The 20,521-nt window shown below is 31.6% G+C and overlaps 1 protein-coding gene across 1 annotated transcript; it reads left to right on the top strand.

Moving 5' to 3' along the window:
• Positions 1 to 6,911: 6,911 nt before the first annotated feature.
• Positions 6,912 to 19,814, top strand: LOC148205591 (alpha,alpha-trehalose-phosphate synthase [UDP-forming] 1-like). Its single transcript, XM_088104870.1, has 18 exons — positions 6,912 to 7,118; positions 10,608 to 11,040; positions 11,306 to 11,403; positions 11,518 to 11,906; positions 12,226 to 12,340; positions 12,518 to 12,619; positions 12,761 to 12,911; positions 13,050 to 13,138; positions 14,219 to 14,267; positions 14,839 to 14,939; positions 16,677 to 16,864; positions 17,357 to 17,474; positions 17,746 to 17,919; positions 17,997 to 18,119; positions 18,209 to 18,296; positions 18,466 to 18,596; positions 18,729 to 18,827; positions 19,431 to 19,814. The coding sequence occupies exons 1-18, from the start codon at positions 6,912 to 6,914 to the stop codon at positions 19,812 to 19,814; spliced, it is 3,039 nt and encodes a 1,012-aa protein (XP_087960996.1).
• Positions 19,815 to 20,521: the final 707 nt, after the last annotated feature.

The following is a 20,521-nucleotide window of genomic DNA, read 5'->3' as shown; positions in this document are numbered from 1 at the left end:
TACCTAGTATACCTACTCCTATATAGATAAATGATAGTAGATTGAAGAATTTAATGACCTGGTATGCTTTAGCACTCCATTATTAATATTATGATTATTATATCATTAATTATTATTGTTTTTATTATTATTATTAATTTAAATCATTTAAGGCAAAAGGTCCACACTACTGCTCTTCATGGATGGTTATCCAACATATAACATTTTGCAAGTTATTTGAAGTTAGCATAGGATTAAGGCATTACTTTAATTTTGTGAGGATATGCATGCCTCTTCATTCAAACCAAACAACCACATCAAAGGGAGGAAAAAAGTCAACTCTTAAATCATCAATACTAGGAATGTGATATATGGTAAAGAGATATGATTTTAGAATAAATAGGAAACAAAATATTTATAAATAAATTTAAAATGATTTATTCTTTATTTGTTTTAAATTTTGTCTTTCTAAACTTTTAATTCTTTATTTTCTTTTTACTTTATTTTATTTTTAATATCTTTTTATCAATTATCTTTCCTACATTCTATTACATCCATTAATAAAAAGATAATAATAATTAGAGTTAAATATGTTTGTAATTATTAAATTTAAATATTAAATTGAAATTCGTTCTTATTTAAAATTTTAATATATTTTAATTTTTAAATTTTAAAAATAAATTAATGTGATCATTTTAACTCAATAATTTTAAAAAAAATCATGACAAACTATGTCTTAGGTAGTGTTTAAGCTATTTAGTTCAAAAGTAAAAAAAAAATTAACATATTTGAATTAAAAAAAATTATATTTATCTATTTTTGAGTTTGGGAACTAATTGAGAAATATTAAATCTCATACTTTTTTATTTGATTTTACCACTAAACAGTCGATCAATCTATCTAAATTATATTATATAAATAATTTATACTGAAAAACTAAATATATTGAATACTTACTGAATATTAAATCTAATTTAAAAATCATAAATATATAATAAAAAGTAAATATATGTTTTATAAATGATATATAATTTATTTGATATAAATTAACAAACACTTTTTTCTTTTGTCTCATTTTTTATATTCCAAACTCTTCTCAACTTTTTTCATCACATCCCCTATTTGATATATTTTTCTTCATGGAGCAAGTTTTTAATTGTGTCTTAAAAAGAAGAGTCACACAAGGGAATCTTGTAGTTATGATGACAACAATAGCACTGAAATTAGCATGTGATTACAGTTAGAGTGAGTTGTTTCATAAATAATTCATCTGCCTTCTTATCTTATTATTATGTGTTTCCTTTCTGTGGCAAATGATAAAAACCATTATAAATCATGCTCTCCAATTTTTAGACATGTCCAAATATAGATCACTCCAGGTAAAAAGACTATTCTAATACAAGAAGATGTATAACCTACTTTTGTAAAAGGTAAATTAAAATAACAGGTGTATTAATATGTAATTTACTTTATTTTTTTTAAATTTTCACTACAAGAAAAAGCCTAGATCTTAGAGATAAAAAAACATAACTAATTATTATAATCATTAATTTAGATTCTAATTTATAAATTAAAAATTATTGCTATCTAAAATTATCTTTATTATAAATAAAAAATTATAATTAATTTATAAATTGGTTATTGGTTACCAAAGTTTAACTATTGAATGAATTAGTGTTTAAATTGGTATTTAATTAATTAGTATTCAAGAAATGACTATTTAACCTTCTTCAAACTTTACTCTTTTTTTCATATAGATACTCTAACTTTTAATTTTATCTCAATTAATATTTAAATTTCATATCCTTTATAAAATTTACCCTCAAATTTTGCTATTTTTAAAAAGGAACACATAACATTTTAAGTTAACTATAGTTAATCCTTAACTTTTACTAATTTTTTTATAACTATTTTTTCCAGCCTCTTCCAATTAAATAATTTATATTAAATATCTATAATTCATCAATATTTTTTTCAATGATTCATGTTTTATATTTTTTTTTTGTGTTGCAATTCATTTTACAAATCTAGAATATTTATAGCGCTACAGAATGATTTTCTATATTTTTATTTTATACAAGTGAATGAAAGCAAAATTCTAAGATTATAGGATTAATACAAATTAACATAATTATATATAATTTAATATAAAGATTTTATAGTATTCATTAATTTATAACTACAAATTTTCACAATCAATCAATTAGAAGTGCCATTGATATACTTTTAATATAATTATAACATTATTTAAGTCATTGATAATATAATAGTTAAAAACATTAAAACATAATACAATTTAGGATTAAAAATAAAAATATATATATTTTTAATAAAACATTAACATTTAATGTAAATTATTTTCAGAAAATATTATTTATAAAAGATTGAAAAATTTTAAGAATTAATTAGGATATTATTAAAAAATGAAGGTTTTGTTTATAAAAATGAATAACAAAAAACAATTACCACAAAACAAATTATAGTTTGCATGTCAATTTGGACCCAAAATGAAATACTCTTTCCCTTCATTTAAATTTTGAGTTAATGTTTTATTTATATATATATATACACACACACTACTGATGAACTTTTTTCCCACTAGTAACTGAGAAAACTAAGTTTTCCGATTCAAAAGTAGGTTTCTTTTATATCATAAATATCTTTGCTCGTATAATATTGAAAAAAGAAATAGTTCTAGTTGTATTAGGAGTGAAAAACAATGATTATTTATATTGATTATACGTGGTAGGATAATTGTAAATAAGATAATATTTTTTATATGAGTTATAATTTATAACATATATAAAAAATAGATTCGGTGATATTTTTGTAATAAAGAATAAAACTTTTTTATACTTATTATAGTTACAACCCATAAAAAACTAGACGCAATGACATTTTTATAATAAAAGAAAAAAAATTTATATCGATTTTAATTATAACCAATAAAAAAGTTGATTTAATGACATTTTTGTAATAAACAACAAAACTTTTTATATGAGTTTTAATTATAATTGGTATAAAAAGTGGTTTTCAATTAATCCCTTGTAGACATCTCCTTGCTCTACTAGCTCCTAGACAAGCTCCTCTGGATCGAGGCCAATTCAAAGTCGTCGTACTCATAAGTTGCAACCCCTTCCAAATCGCCAAGTTGTCGCTTGATAAAACCCTCAACGTCTGTACCCTGGAAACAACTCCAACTCAAACGGCAAGGATTGAGTGTGGGCACTATCGTGGATGACGACGTGAAACTGGTCGGCATCGAAGTAGATCCACGTGATGATGTCAAATATAGTAGTCCCTCGTAGTGTAGACTTGTTAAGATTAGTGCAACCATGTTGATGTTCGTTATGCGGGCTTTTGTGGCAACGGTTCCATGCTAGGAAAGGAATGAGATAGGGACGCACTTGGCCCAACCCTTGATTGGGTTGCATGAAAAGATCACGAACGAGTGAAAAGGCAATGTGGGGTTGTTGGAGAATATGCAAAGGATGAAGAAGCTAGGACAATTGTTGGTTGAGTTCATTGACTCTCTTCGCTTTCCCCTAAACCAGACATACTATGCCTAACCATTGTTCGCCCTCGTTGTCGATGAATATTTTTGAATTTAAAACTTTTTTGGTCTGGTTTTTCTTTTTCAGGTGACGCACGCGATGATGCTCATGGTTGCTCGTGGTCTCAGAACTGCAATGAAGATAAACATGATTTGCAGCTACATGTGATTTTGCATCTTAGAAGTTAGATCTGCATTGTGATAAAGATGTGTGATAGTGGTTGCATCGAGAAGCTCTGGTGATTGTGTGGTGAATGTTGATTTATTGTTGTTCAAGGCTCTTGGTTGTAGTAACAAACGATGATTTAAATGTGGTTGTGTTGATTTTGGTCGGTGAGAAAGAAAGACATTCGTATAAAAAGTGACATTTTCCATACCAATTTTGGAACTAGTATAAAAAATCAATACTTCTTACACTACTATTTTTATACCAATTCCATAAACGGTATAAAAGAAAACCATTTTTTTAACCTGGAAAAAAATATTTTTCTACACTAACGTATAAATTATATTCATTCCATATGATAAACATATGAAATTAATCAATTTAGTTTCAATGGTACCAATTGAGTCTTCAAGCACCGCAATACATATTTTTAGTTATTGAAATAAAAAAAAATGTACCAAGGATTTATTATAGCTTGTTTTAAAAACTGAAATCATAATAAATATTTGAAAAGTCAAAAGTGTGTATTTTTTTTTAACTAGAAGGTATTATTTGAATACATTTGACTTTACCTATTACCTATCTAAAAGATATATAGGTAAGAAGTCATGAGCCTATGAATATTTTTGCATTTCATGGATATCACCCACCACATGGGTATAGTTATGACCCTTTTTTTGAAGGGATATATGTGCTTTAAAGTTTGTTGAACCATGTTAGATGTGTGGTCCAACAACAATGTGCTTAGCCATGACTTTGTCTTCAATGTTCACATTAATGTCTTCTGACTTTTGCTTTCTTTGAAGAATTCGATTTTATTTGTACTACCATGATGTATGTCTCCAATATACTAATAAAACTATTATTTACTTTTTGTCCTTTTTTCCTTTATGAATAGTAATGACACAAGTTAAACAACTAACAACACTATCGTAACTTTGACAGGGAATTCTGCTGTAATATTAAGCCAATGAACTTCAGAGTTCAATAAATATTAGGGCACAAAATCTAATAAATTTATTTCTCATTTTTCCAAAGTCAACGTCATACATCAATTATATTTTTAATTACTATCTTTTAATGTTTAAATATTCTTTTTCATACATATATAGGATGTGGAAGTAGAGACAGATGAAATAGTAGAAAAGGAAATTATATAAATATTCATTATAATTAAAAAAAATTATTGTGTTTTGCAAAAGAACTCATTTATTTTGTTTAGTATGAAAAAAGTAACAAAGAGAAAAAAAAAATACATTACTTTCATTTAGTCTTACATATTTTCCTCTATAAATATGAAGCTGATACTTTTTAAAATTATTTCACTCAAAATAGGAAAGTAACTTTTTAATGATATAATTACTTTATTTTATTTATAATTTTTAAAATAACATTTTTTTCACCTCTGTTCAGATAAATGAATATATGTTTCTCTTTTTCACATTTTTTTCTCACACCTTTTTTTTCATTTTCTTTCATAAGAAAAAAAAATTCACATTTTTCTTCATTCTTTTTTCTATACAAAAATATATTCAGAGTTCACATAAGTTTGTATTCTTATATTATATCTATTTGAAGTAGGTGTTATTTTACGGATATTATTTAATATCACACTACTCTTTATATAATATACGTCAAAGGTTAACAAATTCTATAAATATATATATGTTATTCACCAAAGAATACAAACTTACTTTAATACTCATTCTTTCTCGTTTACAAGATTTCAACTCTCTTGTTGATTTATTGATTTAAGCATCGTAAAATTTTTTGTAAATACATTTTTTTTTAGAATTCCAATATTTAGGAATATACATCAAAAGTTTCAAAATCACTCAGATAACGTCATTTGGCCAAAGACTCACGTTCAGAATCTCGATAAAACATGAATAAATGACTTTTTTGTTCATAATAAGATTTGAGATATATTTACTTGTTGTTCATAGTTATTTTATTGCTTATTTGACCTAAGTTGTTACTATTTTGAAGTTCACATTTAGTGAAAATACATATGTGATGGAGAATCGTTTGAGAAAACCTGATGACGAACCTTTTGAGGGGGACATAGACAACATGGTGTTGATCCAAATGCGAAGGATGATCAAACTTTAATTTCATATATTTTGTCTCTTATTGTATACGGATGAATTACATGTTTTCAGGTTCCTCTTATTTTATGGGTATATTCCAAGTAAAGCATAACAATCTAATAATGCATGTTTTTCTTTCCCGTGTACAAGGAAACTGTGGTTCATGTAAGTGTTTAAGAAACTTATGTGATTCTTAAATTTATTATAAAGTTTTCTGATTTATTCTCTTAACATATTTTGAACGGGGATGTTATCCCCATATCTTTGTTTTAACCATTTATCAAAGCTTATGAGTAGAAGTAGATAATACTTAACTTTTGAATTAGCGATTTGTAAACCTGAGTTGTTCAAACCATATTCCTATTTTTCTTTTTTTTAAGTGAGGAATATTTATTACAATAATGTGACTAAGAAGCACAAATATTATAAGTTAAGAAATCATAATATTTTGAGTAAAGTTGGAATGAAATAGACAAAACCGACTTGAGTTAAGTATAAATTTTTTGTCTCATTCATATCCCTATCAGATAAGGGATATACACTTGTACTCATGCTAATTGTACCTATTCTTTTAATATTTCAATAACAATTAATGAATTTTCATAAAATAATTAAGAGTTTTTGTCAATAAAATATAATATTATCAAATATTCAATATCAAAATATTTTGTTCTTATTTTTTCAATATCAAATATAATGAAAGAAATTATAATTACATACATTTCAAATTAAAGTATCAAACAAAATTTTATGAGATGAAAACATTTATTAAATTAAATTTGCAAAGTTAATAAACAAAGTTTAAAGTTTAAAAATATTTTTAAAAAATTACAAAAACAAAATCCGATAATCAAATTTAAAAATATTTTAAATGTATCTTTACTCCTGTATTTTACATTCTAATGAAAAATCTCTTTTTGTTATATATAAATAAAAATTATAATACATGTTTGAATCAAATCACACAAAACAAGAATAATTAAACTAATAGTAATTAAAATTTAACAAAAATTAAACTAATAGTAATTAAAATTTAGTATTTCATTCTTTGAACTTCGATACGAAGAACCTAAGAAACAAAACAAAAACAGGGGAAGAAATCTAAAATCACAGGTGCGCGAGTATGACTGACCTTGATCGAGCTCGCAGAGCTCACCTCGACTTCATTGACTCTACCAACCTCACCTCAGCATCATTGACTCTACTGACCTCGCTCAGCCTCACTGACCCAACCAACCTCAACGAACTCGTCTCGACGCCACTAAGCTCAACGACTTCGCCTTGGCCCACAAAGTTTGTTGAACTCACTGATCTTGTCAAGCTCTCCTCGGCTAGCTAAGCTTGCCTTAGCCCCATCGAGCTTGTTGAGCTCGTTAAGCTCGCCGACCTTGCTGACCTTGTTTTTCTGTTATAGTTTGACGTTAGTTTTTTTTTTGTGTACTTGTATGCGTGAATGGATGGGTGAAACTAGTCTTTGTGATGCATCATAGTATTGGGTTTTGATTTGGTTGCTGGGAAAAAAATTTAGATAGTCGAATGACCATAGAAAATGAAGATGATAATGAAGTTTGTGATGTGTGAGCATCCTAATAGTAACGAGCTCGACAATACATCATTTCTGAGATTTGACAAGCTTAATAACATACTACTCTAAGTTGTGATAAGTTCGATGACATATCATTACAAGCTCAACAATATACCATTTTAAGCTATCACGCTCAACAACATTACAGTCCGAGTTGTGATAAGAATTATATTTTCAAAACTCACTCGGAGATCTTTCCATATATATGATATTGTAAAAGATTTGTATTAAATCAAAATTAACTTAGATTTCAAACATATGAATCAAATTTAATAATATATATATATATATATATATATATATATATATATATATATATATATATATATATGTATGTATGTATGTATATCAAAGGATATAAATATCTAATAAGTTTACTGAACTCTTTTAACTTTAACTTTTAACTTACAATTCTACTTATGTATCAAACGCAATCATAAGTCACATGCATATGACCATTTTCAAAAATACATTTTATCATCTAATTGGTTACTTTAATTATAGATTAACACATAAGTATCAAATAAATTATGCAATAGGCAATTCAACTTATGTCACTTGTATTAAATATATATTTTATCAAAAACTAACATTTAATTTATTTTAAGCATTTTAATTACATAAACTTCAACTTCATAAGTGAGTAAATTTGAAAGATCTAATATTAGTCACCTCCTCAAACCAGATTAGGCCAAAGAAAGAAAAGAAGCTATGGTGACGGTGATGAAGGTAAAAGGGTACGGAAATTGGTGGATATGTGGAAGAGGCTATCGGCCTATGGTGGTTAGATGGGGATGGGTGTTTGGTGGTTCTCAAGAGAATTTAGGTCAACTTTAGAGAAAGGTGGCTAGAGGAGATCACCTGGGATGCTCTAGTCTTGACTTTAGAGACTAATAGAAATGACTCAACAATTTGACATCATTTCATTACTAATATCAAAGTGAGAATACACATCTATTTATAGAGATGTCTCCAAAATGTAGAAAGAAAAACACTGCCTTAACCTAACTTGGAGACAAAGGCAAAAGTCCTCTCCAATAGGAGGAGGACATATGACCACTAATCCTCTCCATTGCTAGAGTGACATGTGACCACTAACTATGAGAAATTCTCTTCAATGTGAGCACGACACATGGTCACTCGTACATGAGACATCCACACACTCTTGTCACTAAGTTAGGTTAAAACTCTGACCACAAGCTCAACATTGGGTCTTGATCTTTTGTTGGCCCAATTGGTCCAAAAACCTTATACTATTTGGTCCAAAATACAAGGCTCAAATTAAATCCTAAACTACTTGGTTTGTAATACAAAACCCAAATAAATCTTAGACTACTTGACCCAAAATACAAGGTCAAAAATTATTTCTAATGTGTTTGATCATGGTTAGAAGGTATGTCATCATAATATGAGGCCACGTATGTGTTCCAAATGTAAAATAAACTATCCATGAATTTTTTACCACTAGTCTTAATATATATAATTTAGTTACTTAGTGAAATTTGGATATCTCTATTGTCCTTAACATGTCTCTAAATGGAACACAAATCTCTTCACTCAAGATGTGTGGTATCGCTTGAGCGATACACAATTATGTCACTTGAGAAAAAAAAAACAAACTTATTCTAAAAATAGAAATTCATCATTCACGTAATGAAGTTACAAGGAATACATGATTGTTACAATCGCTTTTTTTCTCAAGGTTTGTCTCCTAGCTTAAACAATCTCTTAAGCTTAAACAAAGACAATTATCACTCAAGCTTCCAACTGATCGCACAACTGGAGACGGAGTAAGCATATTATATAATTATAATTCAATAGTTAGATTGATTAAATTTACATTATTCATATTATTATTTATATCACAGTAGTTTATTTCAGTTTCAAAATTGTTTCTAACTGCTTCAAACTTTCGAGTTGACCTATTTTTAGAGAAAGAGAAAATTGACGCATATTTGTAGCCGATGCAGAAATTACAGTTCATGAATTCCCTATGGTTAGGCCAAGAAAATATGTAAATAAAACCCATAATCAAATCAAATCTAGCTGGGGTCCATATCATGTTCGAGAAAACATTTTCATATTAAAATCCTACGTGAATGTAGTTGTAACTTCAATTCTAATAATTTACATTATTATTTAAGCATCGAAGAGTTTATATGGGGTAATATATAGTAAGTGTAACAACATGCCATACTCTTAACTCTGTCTCGTGCTTAAGCCTTAACTTTTTTTTTTCTTATAAAAACAGCTTCAAAATCGGAAGACACATTTTTGTACTACTCTCTATTGATGTTCTCATATCATTCTCCAATTTCAATTCAGTGTATTTCCATGCATTATTTAATAATTTAATTTAGTTAATGCATTATTCTCTTTCAATGCATGATCTCTTTTTCCCTTTCAAGCCAATTACCTCATCTATGCCTTTTATCTCGTCATTATATAAACAATCTTCCTTGTTCCAATCATGACCACAACCCTTTTGATGACTTGTACAAAACTATGGTATGTGAAACAACGTGGAGTTGTGGACACCAATGTGAAGTGAAATCATCTTAAGAGATCTGCACTCTCCTAATTATTTGCCGTTCAATTTCTTTATTCAATGTCAAACAATAATGTCTCAAGTAGGTTTATTGCTGCCTGTGATTTAACCTGCTTATGATTCCTGAAGTCATTTTATTCATTACTGTTAATGTGTTTTCTGTTCATTTATTTATTTATAACACTGGATATCTTTTTGCCTTACCTTTTCATTTCAATGCTGTGCAAAATTCGCTCTAGGTATGTTAAGGGTGTTTCCTTGAAACTTTATTGGTTTTGGTGGTCATTCAATTGCTATGATTTTGAAATACATTGCGATATTTTGTTTACGATTCTATTTCATGCATCAAAAAGCCAATTTCCCCTCCCCCCTTGTTCTGTTATTTCTCTAATGTGATGAGAAACATTGCAATTATGTATTTGCGGTAAGTTTACGCATTTCATCGCTGAGAATGGTTTAAATGTGGATAGAAAAGTTGTTTTAGCCTATGGAGACATTCAACATTAATGATAGTGGATCAAAGCATGCTTGTTAGTTCTCTTTCTTGAGTGCAATTTCCCATTTGGCAAGGAATATGAATGTAAATGAAACTGGAAAAAATGTAACATTGATTAGAGTGTGCAACTATTTCCGTTTGTTTCAGAGCGTGGCTGAGCATTGTCAATTGTTGAATTATTTGGAAGTAGGAAAAACAATTCCACCTTTTGAGTGAGAATGCTGTCTTTGTAGGAATCAAACAAGTGAAAAGACTTGACATCCTTGAGTCCAAGCGTTTGCCAGCGAACAATTATAACTGCGTCCCTTTAACACCAAGGTCTAGATTGGAAAGGCTTCTGAGGGAAAGAGAGCTAAGGAAGTCTTTCAAGAATCAACCAACTGATGAAGCAAGAGATGGGAGCAAAGAGGGAGAACAATGTTCTGGTGATTCAATAAGTGAGAATGAAATTTCAGGTGTTCATAAAGAGGAAGAAGCCACGGATACGAATAGGCAAGATGAGAGGCCAGGCAAACAACGTTTGTTGGTGGTAGCTAACAGGTTGCCAGTTTCTGCTGTAAGAGATGGTGTGGAGTCATATCATCTTGAGATCAGTGTAGGAGGGCTAGTCAGTGCACTTCTAGGCAAGAAAAAGTTTGTTACCTTGCATTAATTGTTTTTACTTTGGTGTGTTTTGTTGATCTGTTTCTCATTCATATATCTGTTGTAAGTTTGTAACTCAGCTATTCTAATTAGTTACCTTTGTTAAAGATCTAATAGAGGTCACAACTCACACAAACGATAGTTATCTTCACAACATTGTAATAGTAATCCAGTAATCATAGGAATGGATTAAACTTTTCTATTTTCTAAGTGAAGGTTGTATGAAGCTTGTTGTTTCTGTTGAAGGTGTAAAGGAGTTTGATACCAGATGGATTGGGTGGGCTGGCGTGAATGTGCCTGATGAGGTTGGACGGAGAGCATTGACTAAAGCTTTGGCTGAAATGGTATTGAGTCTTCTTTGCTTTGTGTCAAATTTATAATTCTCAAGCATGAAGATATATATCAAAGACACAAAACCATCAATATTTGTCCTCTTGATTATGTGCTGTTCACTGCAGCGGTGTATTCCAGTATTTCTTGATGAGGAGATAGTTAATCAGTACTATAATGGCTACTGCAACAACATCTTGTGGCCTCTATTTCATTACCTTGGGCTTCCACAAGAAGATCGACTTGCTACCACTCGTACTTTCCAATCCCAATTTGATGCATATAAGACGGCAAACCAAATCTTTGCTGATGTAGTAAATATGCATTATGAGGAAGGAGATGTTGTTTGGTGCCATGATTACCACCTAATGTTCCTTCCAAAATGTTTAAAGGAGCGCAACGACAAAATGAAAGTTGGTTGGTTTCTCCATACACCCTTTCCTTCCTCAGAAATACATAGGACTCTACCATCCAGAACAGAGCTGTTGAGATCAGTCATTGAAGCTGATCTTGTGGGGTAAGTCATTCATGCATCTCCATCTTGATTATCATTATCATAATACATTTACTAGCTAAATTCCTTTAAAAAATAGACATCAGCAGCACGCACTTAGGAAAAGCACATTGTAGCCAAAAAGTAAGATGTACACACTGTGATAAGTCCATAACTCTGGTAAATTCATCTTCCACCTTGAGACTTACTATTCTTGCTTGTCCATTGCACCATTTAGTAGAAAACATGGCGTGGTAAGTTCGTATGTTGCTATGATTTTTGAGAACTCTGGACATTTTATCCAGTGTTGTGATTTTAGTGTTTACATTGGTCTGCATTCCAGATTCCATACCTATGATTATGCAAGGCATTTTGTTAGTGCTTGTACTCGTATTCTTGGGCTTGAGGGCACACCTGACGGAGTAGAAGATCGAGGGAAGCTAACCCGTGTGGCTGCGGTATATCTGCATATATTAATTTCCTTTTCTAATGCAATACATCGAGCTGCAAAAGCTTGAATTTCATCTTGTGTTGTATGTTTTATCAGTATTGAATAGCTATACCAATGAGTATGCAGTCTCTGATTTCTTTCTCATGATGACAATGTTTTATTTTTTGGGAGTGTGAAACTTCAGTTTCCTATTGGGATTGACTCTGAGAGATTCATTCAAGCCCTTGAACTCCCTGAAGTCCAGGCGCACATGAAAGAACTGAAAGAAAGATTTGCGGGCCGAAAGGTGAGAAACGTATATGCCAAAGTTCCAAGTTCAACAGTTTGAAAAGTGAAGGTTATTGCATGGTTTGGTTCTGTTCTACATCTGCTTTTCTTTAAAAATGTGAATCATTTGAATAACTTGAGCTTCTTATGAAATGGAAAGGTAATGTTGGGCGTCGATCGTCTTGATATGATAAAAGGAATTCCTCAGAAAATATTGGCATTTGAAAAGTTCCTCGAGGAGAATTCCCACTGGCGTGATAAAGTTGTCTTGCTGCAAATTGCTGTACCTACTAGAAAAGATGTTCCTGAATGTACGTTATTTCTCTAGACAAGTTAATAATCACTTGAAGCCTTTTGACCCATTGATTTAGACTCTTGCTTTGTTTATTTTGGTTGTCATCTTATTGGAATTTTAAATGACTGACACTGTTCACTCATTGCTTTGACAGACCAAAGGCTTGCAAGCCAAGTGCATGAGATTGTAGGACGCATCAATGGAAGATTTGGAACACTTACAGCTGTTCCACTACACCATCTGGTTGGTGTTTTAAAAATTTACTACTTAGATTTCTTGCATGGTATTTGACTGTGGAAGGATCACTATTGTCAACACAAATATCTATTATTTGAAATCTCGTTGAAAACACTAAATTTCTCACGCATCACTATATACGAGCGATCTTTGTTACGGCAAGATTCGAACTATTCATTGTCTAGATAGACAAAAACTAGTCTGTGCTCTATACATTGTCCATCTGAAATTGATGCTTCCACCCAAAAGCTGTAAATGCACATATTTGGGTTTGGGCTGTTATTCTCGAATTGTGTTCTGAGCTGCATTCTCTGCTAGCTGTCTTACAACATATCACTTTCTCAAACATATTCATGACATCTCATTCGACCAAGTTGTATGAGACAAGTGCAAAAGGAACAGAAAAGAGAACAAATGACCGAAGTAACCTACTAAGCAGATCCTATGAAATTCGCCAGGAATCATAACTGAAAAATAGGAATTTCATTTTACAAATATTATTTTTTACATAGCAGCCATTTGATAACAGACTTGGCTGACAAGTAAAGAAACATACCTACTATACAAAATACCCTGATGGGATTTTAGTTCTTTCAGAATTTCCCTAAAATGACCAAGAATATCCCAATAAAACTACAGAACATTCTTTGCCAAAGTTGCAATAAATCTTCAATAGCTGATCTCTTTCCTGCATCACCAAGGAGCTCACATCACATTCTTTCCCGGTTACCGGGATATAATTCAGAATATGTGGGGCTTTTCTATTAATAATCACTTATTTAAGTAAATTGTCCAAAAAAAATTCCCTTCCTTCAAAAATTAGATTTATAATTTATTTTCTTTCTTTTGGAAATATTCAAGTAACTAATGTGACTGTTCTTTGCACACACTGGCTCTTTATTTTGTCTTGTTCATCACCTGTACTTCTCTTGATTGCTTAAAGTTTTAGTATTGCTAATCTTTCCCAGAAGATGTGACAAATAAAATGAAGTCACGCGTTTATTTTAGATAGTTCAGAAAATATTTGTTAGGATTATTGTGTCGACCATGTGATGATTTCTGGACCATTTCTTTCTATGATTACAGGATCGATCACTTGACTTTCATGAATTATGTGCTCTCTATGCTGTAACTGGTACTCATTTTCTGCCCATAACATAAGATTTAGCACATGTATGTACTTATTTATTCAAAAGCAATAATATTTTTTATATTCAAGCAGTTTCACATTTCACTTTTTATTGGATATGTGAAATTCTCAGTCTGTAGGAAATTCTTTTGTGTTGTTAGTAAAGAAACTTCATTATTATTTTTGTAAACTCTTTCACTTTTCTTTTATATGCTCCTCATGATTTAATTCCTGTGCTTATAACGCGTTGTGTTTTGCTGAAAGAATAAATAGAACTGATTGATAGTTTTATGGTTTTTGGCAATTGATGGTGGATTGCATACTTCTTGTGCCGCCAGTTAGATCTTTTGAAGTCATCAACAAAACAATAATTGACTTACGATTGTTTTCTTAGTTTTCTTCTCCTTTATTCATTTATGATTTAACCTTAACCATTCCCAGCAAATCAGAAAAGGGAAACAGATCTAGCATATCTTCTTTATATTATATTTTAAAATCCATCTTAACTAGTTTGCTTGAACTAACTACTAAGAATTCACCCATCCATATGTACCAGTCTAACTTACATTTTATTTAGACGTCGCACTTGTTACATCTTTGAGAGATGGAATGAATCTTGTCAGCTATGAATTTGTTGCGTGCCAAGCATCCAAGAAGGGGGTTCTCATTTTAAGTGAGGTAATTCAGTTTTTTAATTTATTTTGGCTCCATCTCTTGATTATATAAAGCACCGGTAAAAGCTTTTTTTTTTTTTTCGAAAGGTAGTTGTGCAAAAGGAGCACTATTTAGCTAATGATCTCAACTAGGTTGGCACCCCAAGCTACATAAATCATTATCAGCATACCGATATGATATAAGAAATAAAGAAAAGAAATACAATAATGTGGAACAATAGACCAAAACTCACTTAGTTAACAAACTACAAAAAGGTAAATGAAACCTATCCCTATAAAAATCATAACTAATGAAATCGGAATGGAATCCCACTAACTATTACATTGATGAGTAACACCACAGCTGACAAGTTTATCCACACACGAAGTTGCCTTGTCTGCAGATATGCGATACATGAAAATTCATGCACTTAATCCAACACAAAGTCTTATTCCATTGATTGCTTGGCTGCCAAGGCACAATGAGTGAGATAGAAAAAGCTTGAACCACTCTTTATCCACAGGTTATGCCATCCTCTATGTTAAGTTTCTTGGGGACAAAAAACCAGATTTATAATTCAGTTTAAAAAATTAACACACAAATCTTACTGCACAACATAAGAAAACACTCTAATTTTGAAGAACATAATACAAGAAAACATTCAACACAAGGGAAGAAATTCCCTTCTACACAGGACAAGCTCTATTTTGAAACAAAAATACACACTCCCCTAGGAGAAACCGTTTCCTCAAAAGAAAACCCCTACTGGACTAAATAACTTCTTCTAAACACCAATAAACTGTCCAACTACTGTTAACTGTTTTGTAACGTCTAATTTTCAACCTTTTTCCTAACATACATCCGTTAGCAAGAAAAGAAAAACAACCGGCAGCAGACAAAGAATAATCCCGAAAAATTCGCCCCCCACACAACTTATCTGACCAAACAATAATATCAGAACCATTTCCAATTTGCCAACCAATATTTTGAGTAGTATATGCAATATTTCCTTTTAATTGGCCCATATAGCAGAGTGAACAAACTGCTTCTTCCATATCCATGACCTTAGTGTATCAGTCCGAGAACAGTTCTCTGCCAGTAAATCCCAGCCTCACTTAATCATAGCATCATCATTGAGTTGTATAATAGCTGATCTAAGCCCTATGCCATCATTAACTTCAGGCTTACAAACCTTACTCCAAGCAACATAGCTTTTCCGTGTATGAATATCACTAGTCCAGAGAAAATTGTGCATCCATTTATCAATCCTCTTAAGCACGAGCAGAGGCCATTTATAAACCTAAAAGTAGTGAAGCAGCATACTTCGAACAACATATGATATTAAAGTAGCCCTTCCCATATATGATGAAGTATGTCCTTCCATTTCTTAAGTTTAGATCTGACTCTATCAGCAATAGGTTGCAAGTGTTGTTCAATGCCTCCCTTTGAAGAAAGGAACACGAAGGTAAATAAAATGTAGATCACCTAGTGTAAAACCAAGAATGGAAGCACCTCTTCCTCTTTCAAGAGAAAACCAGTTTTGCACAAGGAACTTTGACTAATTATTGTTTTATAGTTTGTGCGAAAATCTCTTTCTCTTTTCCAAAAAAAGTCATCAGCCTAGTCCAGTTCAGTTGAGTACCCCTGTTAAAAATCAGAATATCATCATCCTATTCAGAGAAATTTATTTTCTGTTCTTTGTGTATAATCATGAGCGCTAGATATTAATCAAATAATTTTAAATTCTTTATTTGGTATCAGTTTGCTGGAGCAGCACAGTCTCTTGGTGCTGGTGCTATCTTGGTAAATCCTTGGAACATAACAGAGGTTGCTGCTTCTATTGGCTATGCGTTGGATATGCCAGCCGATGAAAGAGAAAAACGGCATCAGTTTAATTTCAGACATGTGAAGACTCACACATCACAGGAATGGGCTGCAACTTTTGTGAGGTTAATCCTATAACACTGCTAGAGCTTTGTTGTTCTCGGATCAGTTTTGTTCCTTGTTTTATTTTTCTTGTAAACCAACCATCCTACATGCAATAGTTAGGACAAGATGAAACAGTTACAGATGACAACTTGATGCCTAGAGCCTGCCATCCATTACTTTATTTTGACAAGGACTAGCATGATAGAAAAAGTTGAGAAATAGTGTTTTTATGTTATGCCTATGTAATATCATTCAATTTGCTTGATGCAATGTAGATAGAAGAAAAGGCTTTACTGATTTCTGTTTTCTTTTGAACAATCCAACTTCAGACGAGTTCTCAATTGCAAATGTAGTTGATCAAATACAGTCATTGGAAAAATGGAAATTATGTTATTTGAAATAGACATATTATCAGGTCTATTGCTCTAGATTTTGACCTACCTTCTATGAAGATCTGTGCCACTTATGCTTTGCATGATTATTTATTTTACAAGGTTTTTCTTTTTGTACAGTGAACTAAATGATACCATTGTTGAAGCTCAGCTTAGGACAAGACAAGATCCTCCATTGCTTCCCAACAAAGTGGCAGTTGACTGTTATAAAAAATCCAGTAACCGGTTAATCATACTGGTAAGCTGTTAGTTGGATCATCAAACGCTGAATAAAGGGCTGTTCCAAATTAACCATCCTTTTTGGCGCACTAAGTATTATTCTTACATCTTTATAGGAAACTAACTTGATATTACATGTACAAATTCACTGCACGCGTTAAAGAGAAAGACAAATAAGAACTTGTGTGTTTCCATTAGGTTTTTGTGAATGATTTAGAACATTGCCTCTGACCAACATGCGTAGCTCCTTTTCATTAAAATATTACCATTTGGCTTGAACTGCACTGCAGGGTTTCAATGCCACTTTGACTGAGCCAGTGGATGCCCTTGGACGGGCTGGTCAAATTAGAGAACTGGAACCTAAATTACACCCAAATCTGAAAGGACCTTTAAAGATGTTATCCGATGATCCACAGACAACGATAGTACTTCTCAGTGGGAGCAATCGAGCAGTCCTGGACAAAGTATTATCAAGAAAAGTCCATGTGTTTCTTTCATTTTCAGCAACATTTGCTTTTGGACTAACAACTACTTTGTGCAGAACTTCAGTGAATTTAATATGTGGTTGGCAGCGGAAAATGGGATGTTTCTGAGACTCACTTCAAGTGAGTGGATGACAACCATGCCTGAAAATTTAAACATGGATTGGGTTGATAGCGTGAAGGTAGATTGGCTGCATGAATCCAAATGTTTCTCATATCAAGTTCCTTTATTTTCTAGACTGAATTTGTTCATAATTTTATAAAATTTCAGCATGTTTTTGAGTATTTTACTGAAAGGACTCCCCGGTCTCATTTTGAGCTTAGGGAGACTTCAATAGTATGGAATTACAAGTACGCAGGTATCTGCCATTTTTTGTTCTCATATTTCCCTTTCATTGTTCAACCTACTAATTTTCTTCTGATGTAAGACTTTTCTGTCGATACACATTGTCTCTTTGCTCTCTTCCTAGAAAAATGGGAGCCTTCTATGGTTAATTGCTAACTTATTGTGACTGCAATTAAAATTAGATGTTGAATTTGGAAAGATTCAAGCAAGAGATTTGCTTCAGCATCTGTGGACAGGACCAATATCAAATGCATCTCTTGATGTTGTCCAAGGTGGTCGATCAGTTGAGGTGCGCACAGTTGGCGTGTCAAAGGTATAATAAACAATTTCAGTTTGCTAGTAGAGTCTCTCACCTATCATTTTTCTGTTCAGAAACTTTATTTTTTCTACATGCTAGCACCTGACACTTCTTTGCATTGTCTTCATACTTGGTATTTTGGAACAGGGAGCAGCTATTGATCGTATCCTTGGAGAGATAGTTCATAACAAAGGCATGACGGCACCAATTGACTATGTCCTATGCATTGGGCACTTTCTAGCCAAGGTGAGTGCACTTCATTTGATTTCCAATTCTTAGTTCAGCTTTGATTTTGCATTTTCAGAGCAGCGTAGCACTAAAAAATGAGTGTTGTCATCAGTATGGTGGCTATTCTAACGTTAGCACTCCAATTGATAAGTTAATAAATTATAATATTGAACACTGAAATCACAATACGCTTACTTTCCCGCAGAAAGAAGTCTCCCTACAGATTCAGTGTCCACAAACTGAAAATAACTACATAACTAACTGTGTTGCCCTAATAAATAACTGCCAGCAGTTATTTTCTACGCATAGCATAGCTACCAAATACATAGGCCTTTCTATGAATACAGATTCTAATACAGAACTACTTCTAAAAGATTTGATAAATACAAAACCGTTTTTTTTATCATATGTACTTCTTTTAGTTAACTACCTCCAAAGCTCCAACCCCTTGAGAATCCTTTCCAAACTAGGATCTCAGTTCCCATCACCTAAGGACTAAACACATTCTTCAAAGCTTGAAAGAAAAAATTAGAATGAAATTCTCGAAGAATGTTGATTTTGTATTGATCTGCATCAAATTGAAATTAACTGTGTATAATAGTTGGAAATGAACTGTTTCAGGACGAAGATGTGTATAAATTTTTTGAGCCGGAGCTTCCTTGTGAATCACCTTCAGTACCAAGAGCTATGCTATCCAAATCCAAGTCATACAGACCATCATCTTTGCTAAAATTTGCAGCCAACAAAGTCGGGACAAACGCTGCTCAGTACAAGAAACAACGTTCGTTGTCAAGCATAGAAAAGAGAGAAATTGAACTGAGAGCAACATATCGTGATAGAACATCACAGCATGAAGGTTCCTCGGTGCTTGATCTAAAAGGTGATAATTACTTCTCTTGTGTTGTTGGACGGAAAAGATCAAGTGCACGTTACCATCTTAAAACCTCAGATGATGTTGTCAACCTCTTAAGTGACTTGGCAGAACATTCTTCATCAACAACTTAGCTGATATTTTTTATGTTGTTTTTTCTTGGTGAAGTGTCTATTCATGTCAATTGATTCGGCAATGCTCTACATGTTTCATTGATAGGCATAAACTGACTGATATTTGAACCTAGGACTTTTTGTATCTTGACAGTTACAAGACCATGTGATTTGAATGAATGCACACATTGACAACATACTCGTAGCATTTTTGTATCTATCAAACCTTGGTTTGAAAATTCTGCTAAAAAAATTGCTTGTTTGTGTCTCTTTAAGATTTGCTTTTACTTTTTCCTCAAAACACGTTAACAGAAAGCCAAAAAAGTGGTGGTTTTGCCTACGACCGAATTTTACACCAAAGTTTACTGTAAACCTAGTTTTTGACATTATTGTTCCTAAACATTGATCACTTCCCTTCAGATGAATTTATTCCAAAATCAATTTTTGTAAAATCCAGATGTTTTTATGAGGTGAATTTTTTACTAAAAACATCGCAGGCATGTAATGAGAACTTCTCAATCATTTTCAAAGATTTTTTTATTTTATTTTGCTACAAATTTTCTCCACATATGTAAATTATCCTATTACATTACTTTTTTTATTTTTATCATCAAATTATACTTAATTTTAAAACCAATTCTTGTCCAAATTTAAAGCATTTGAAATTATAAATCAAGTTTTATAAATACATTTTATTTTACTCCTTTACATGTTTTCCCAAAAAAACA

Source organism: Vigna umbellata, chromosome 1 (genome assembly GCF_029865625.1).
Source record: "Vigna umbellata cultivar VRB3 chromosome 1, Vumbellata_1.0, whole genome shotgun sequence".
In the NCBI taxonomy this organism is placed as follows: Eukaryota; Viridiplantae; Streptophyta; class Magnoliopsida; order Fabales; family Fabaceae; genus Vigna; species Vigna umbellata.
Note: the sequence above shows the minus strand (reverse complement) of the source record. Positions and strands in the feature narration are given on the sequence as shown.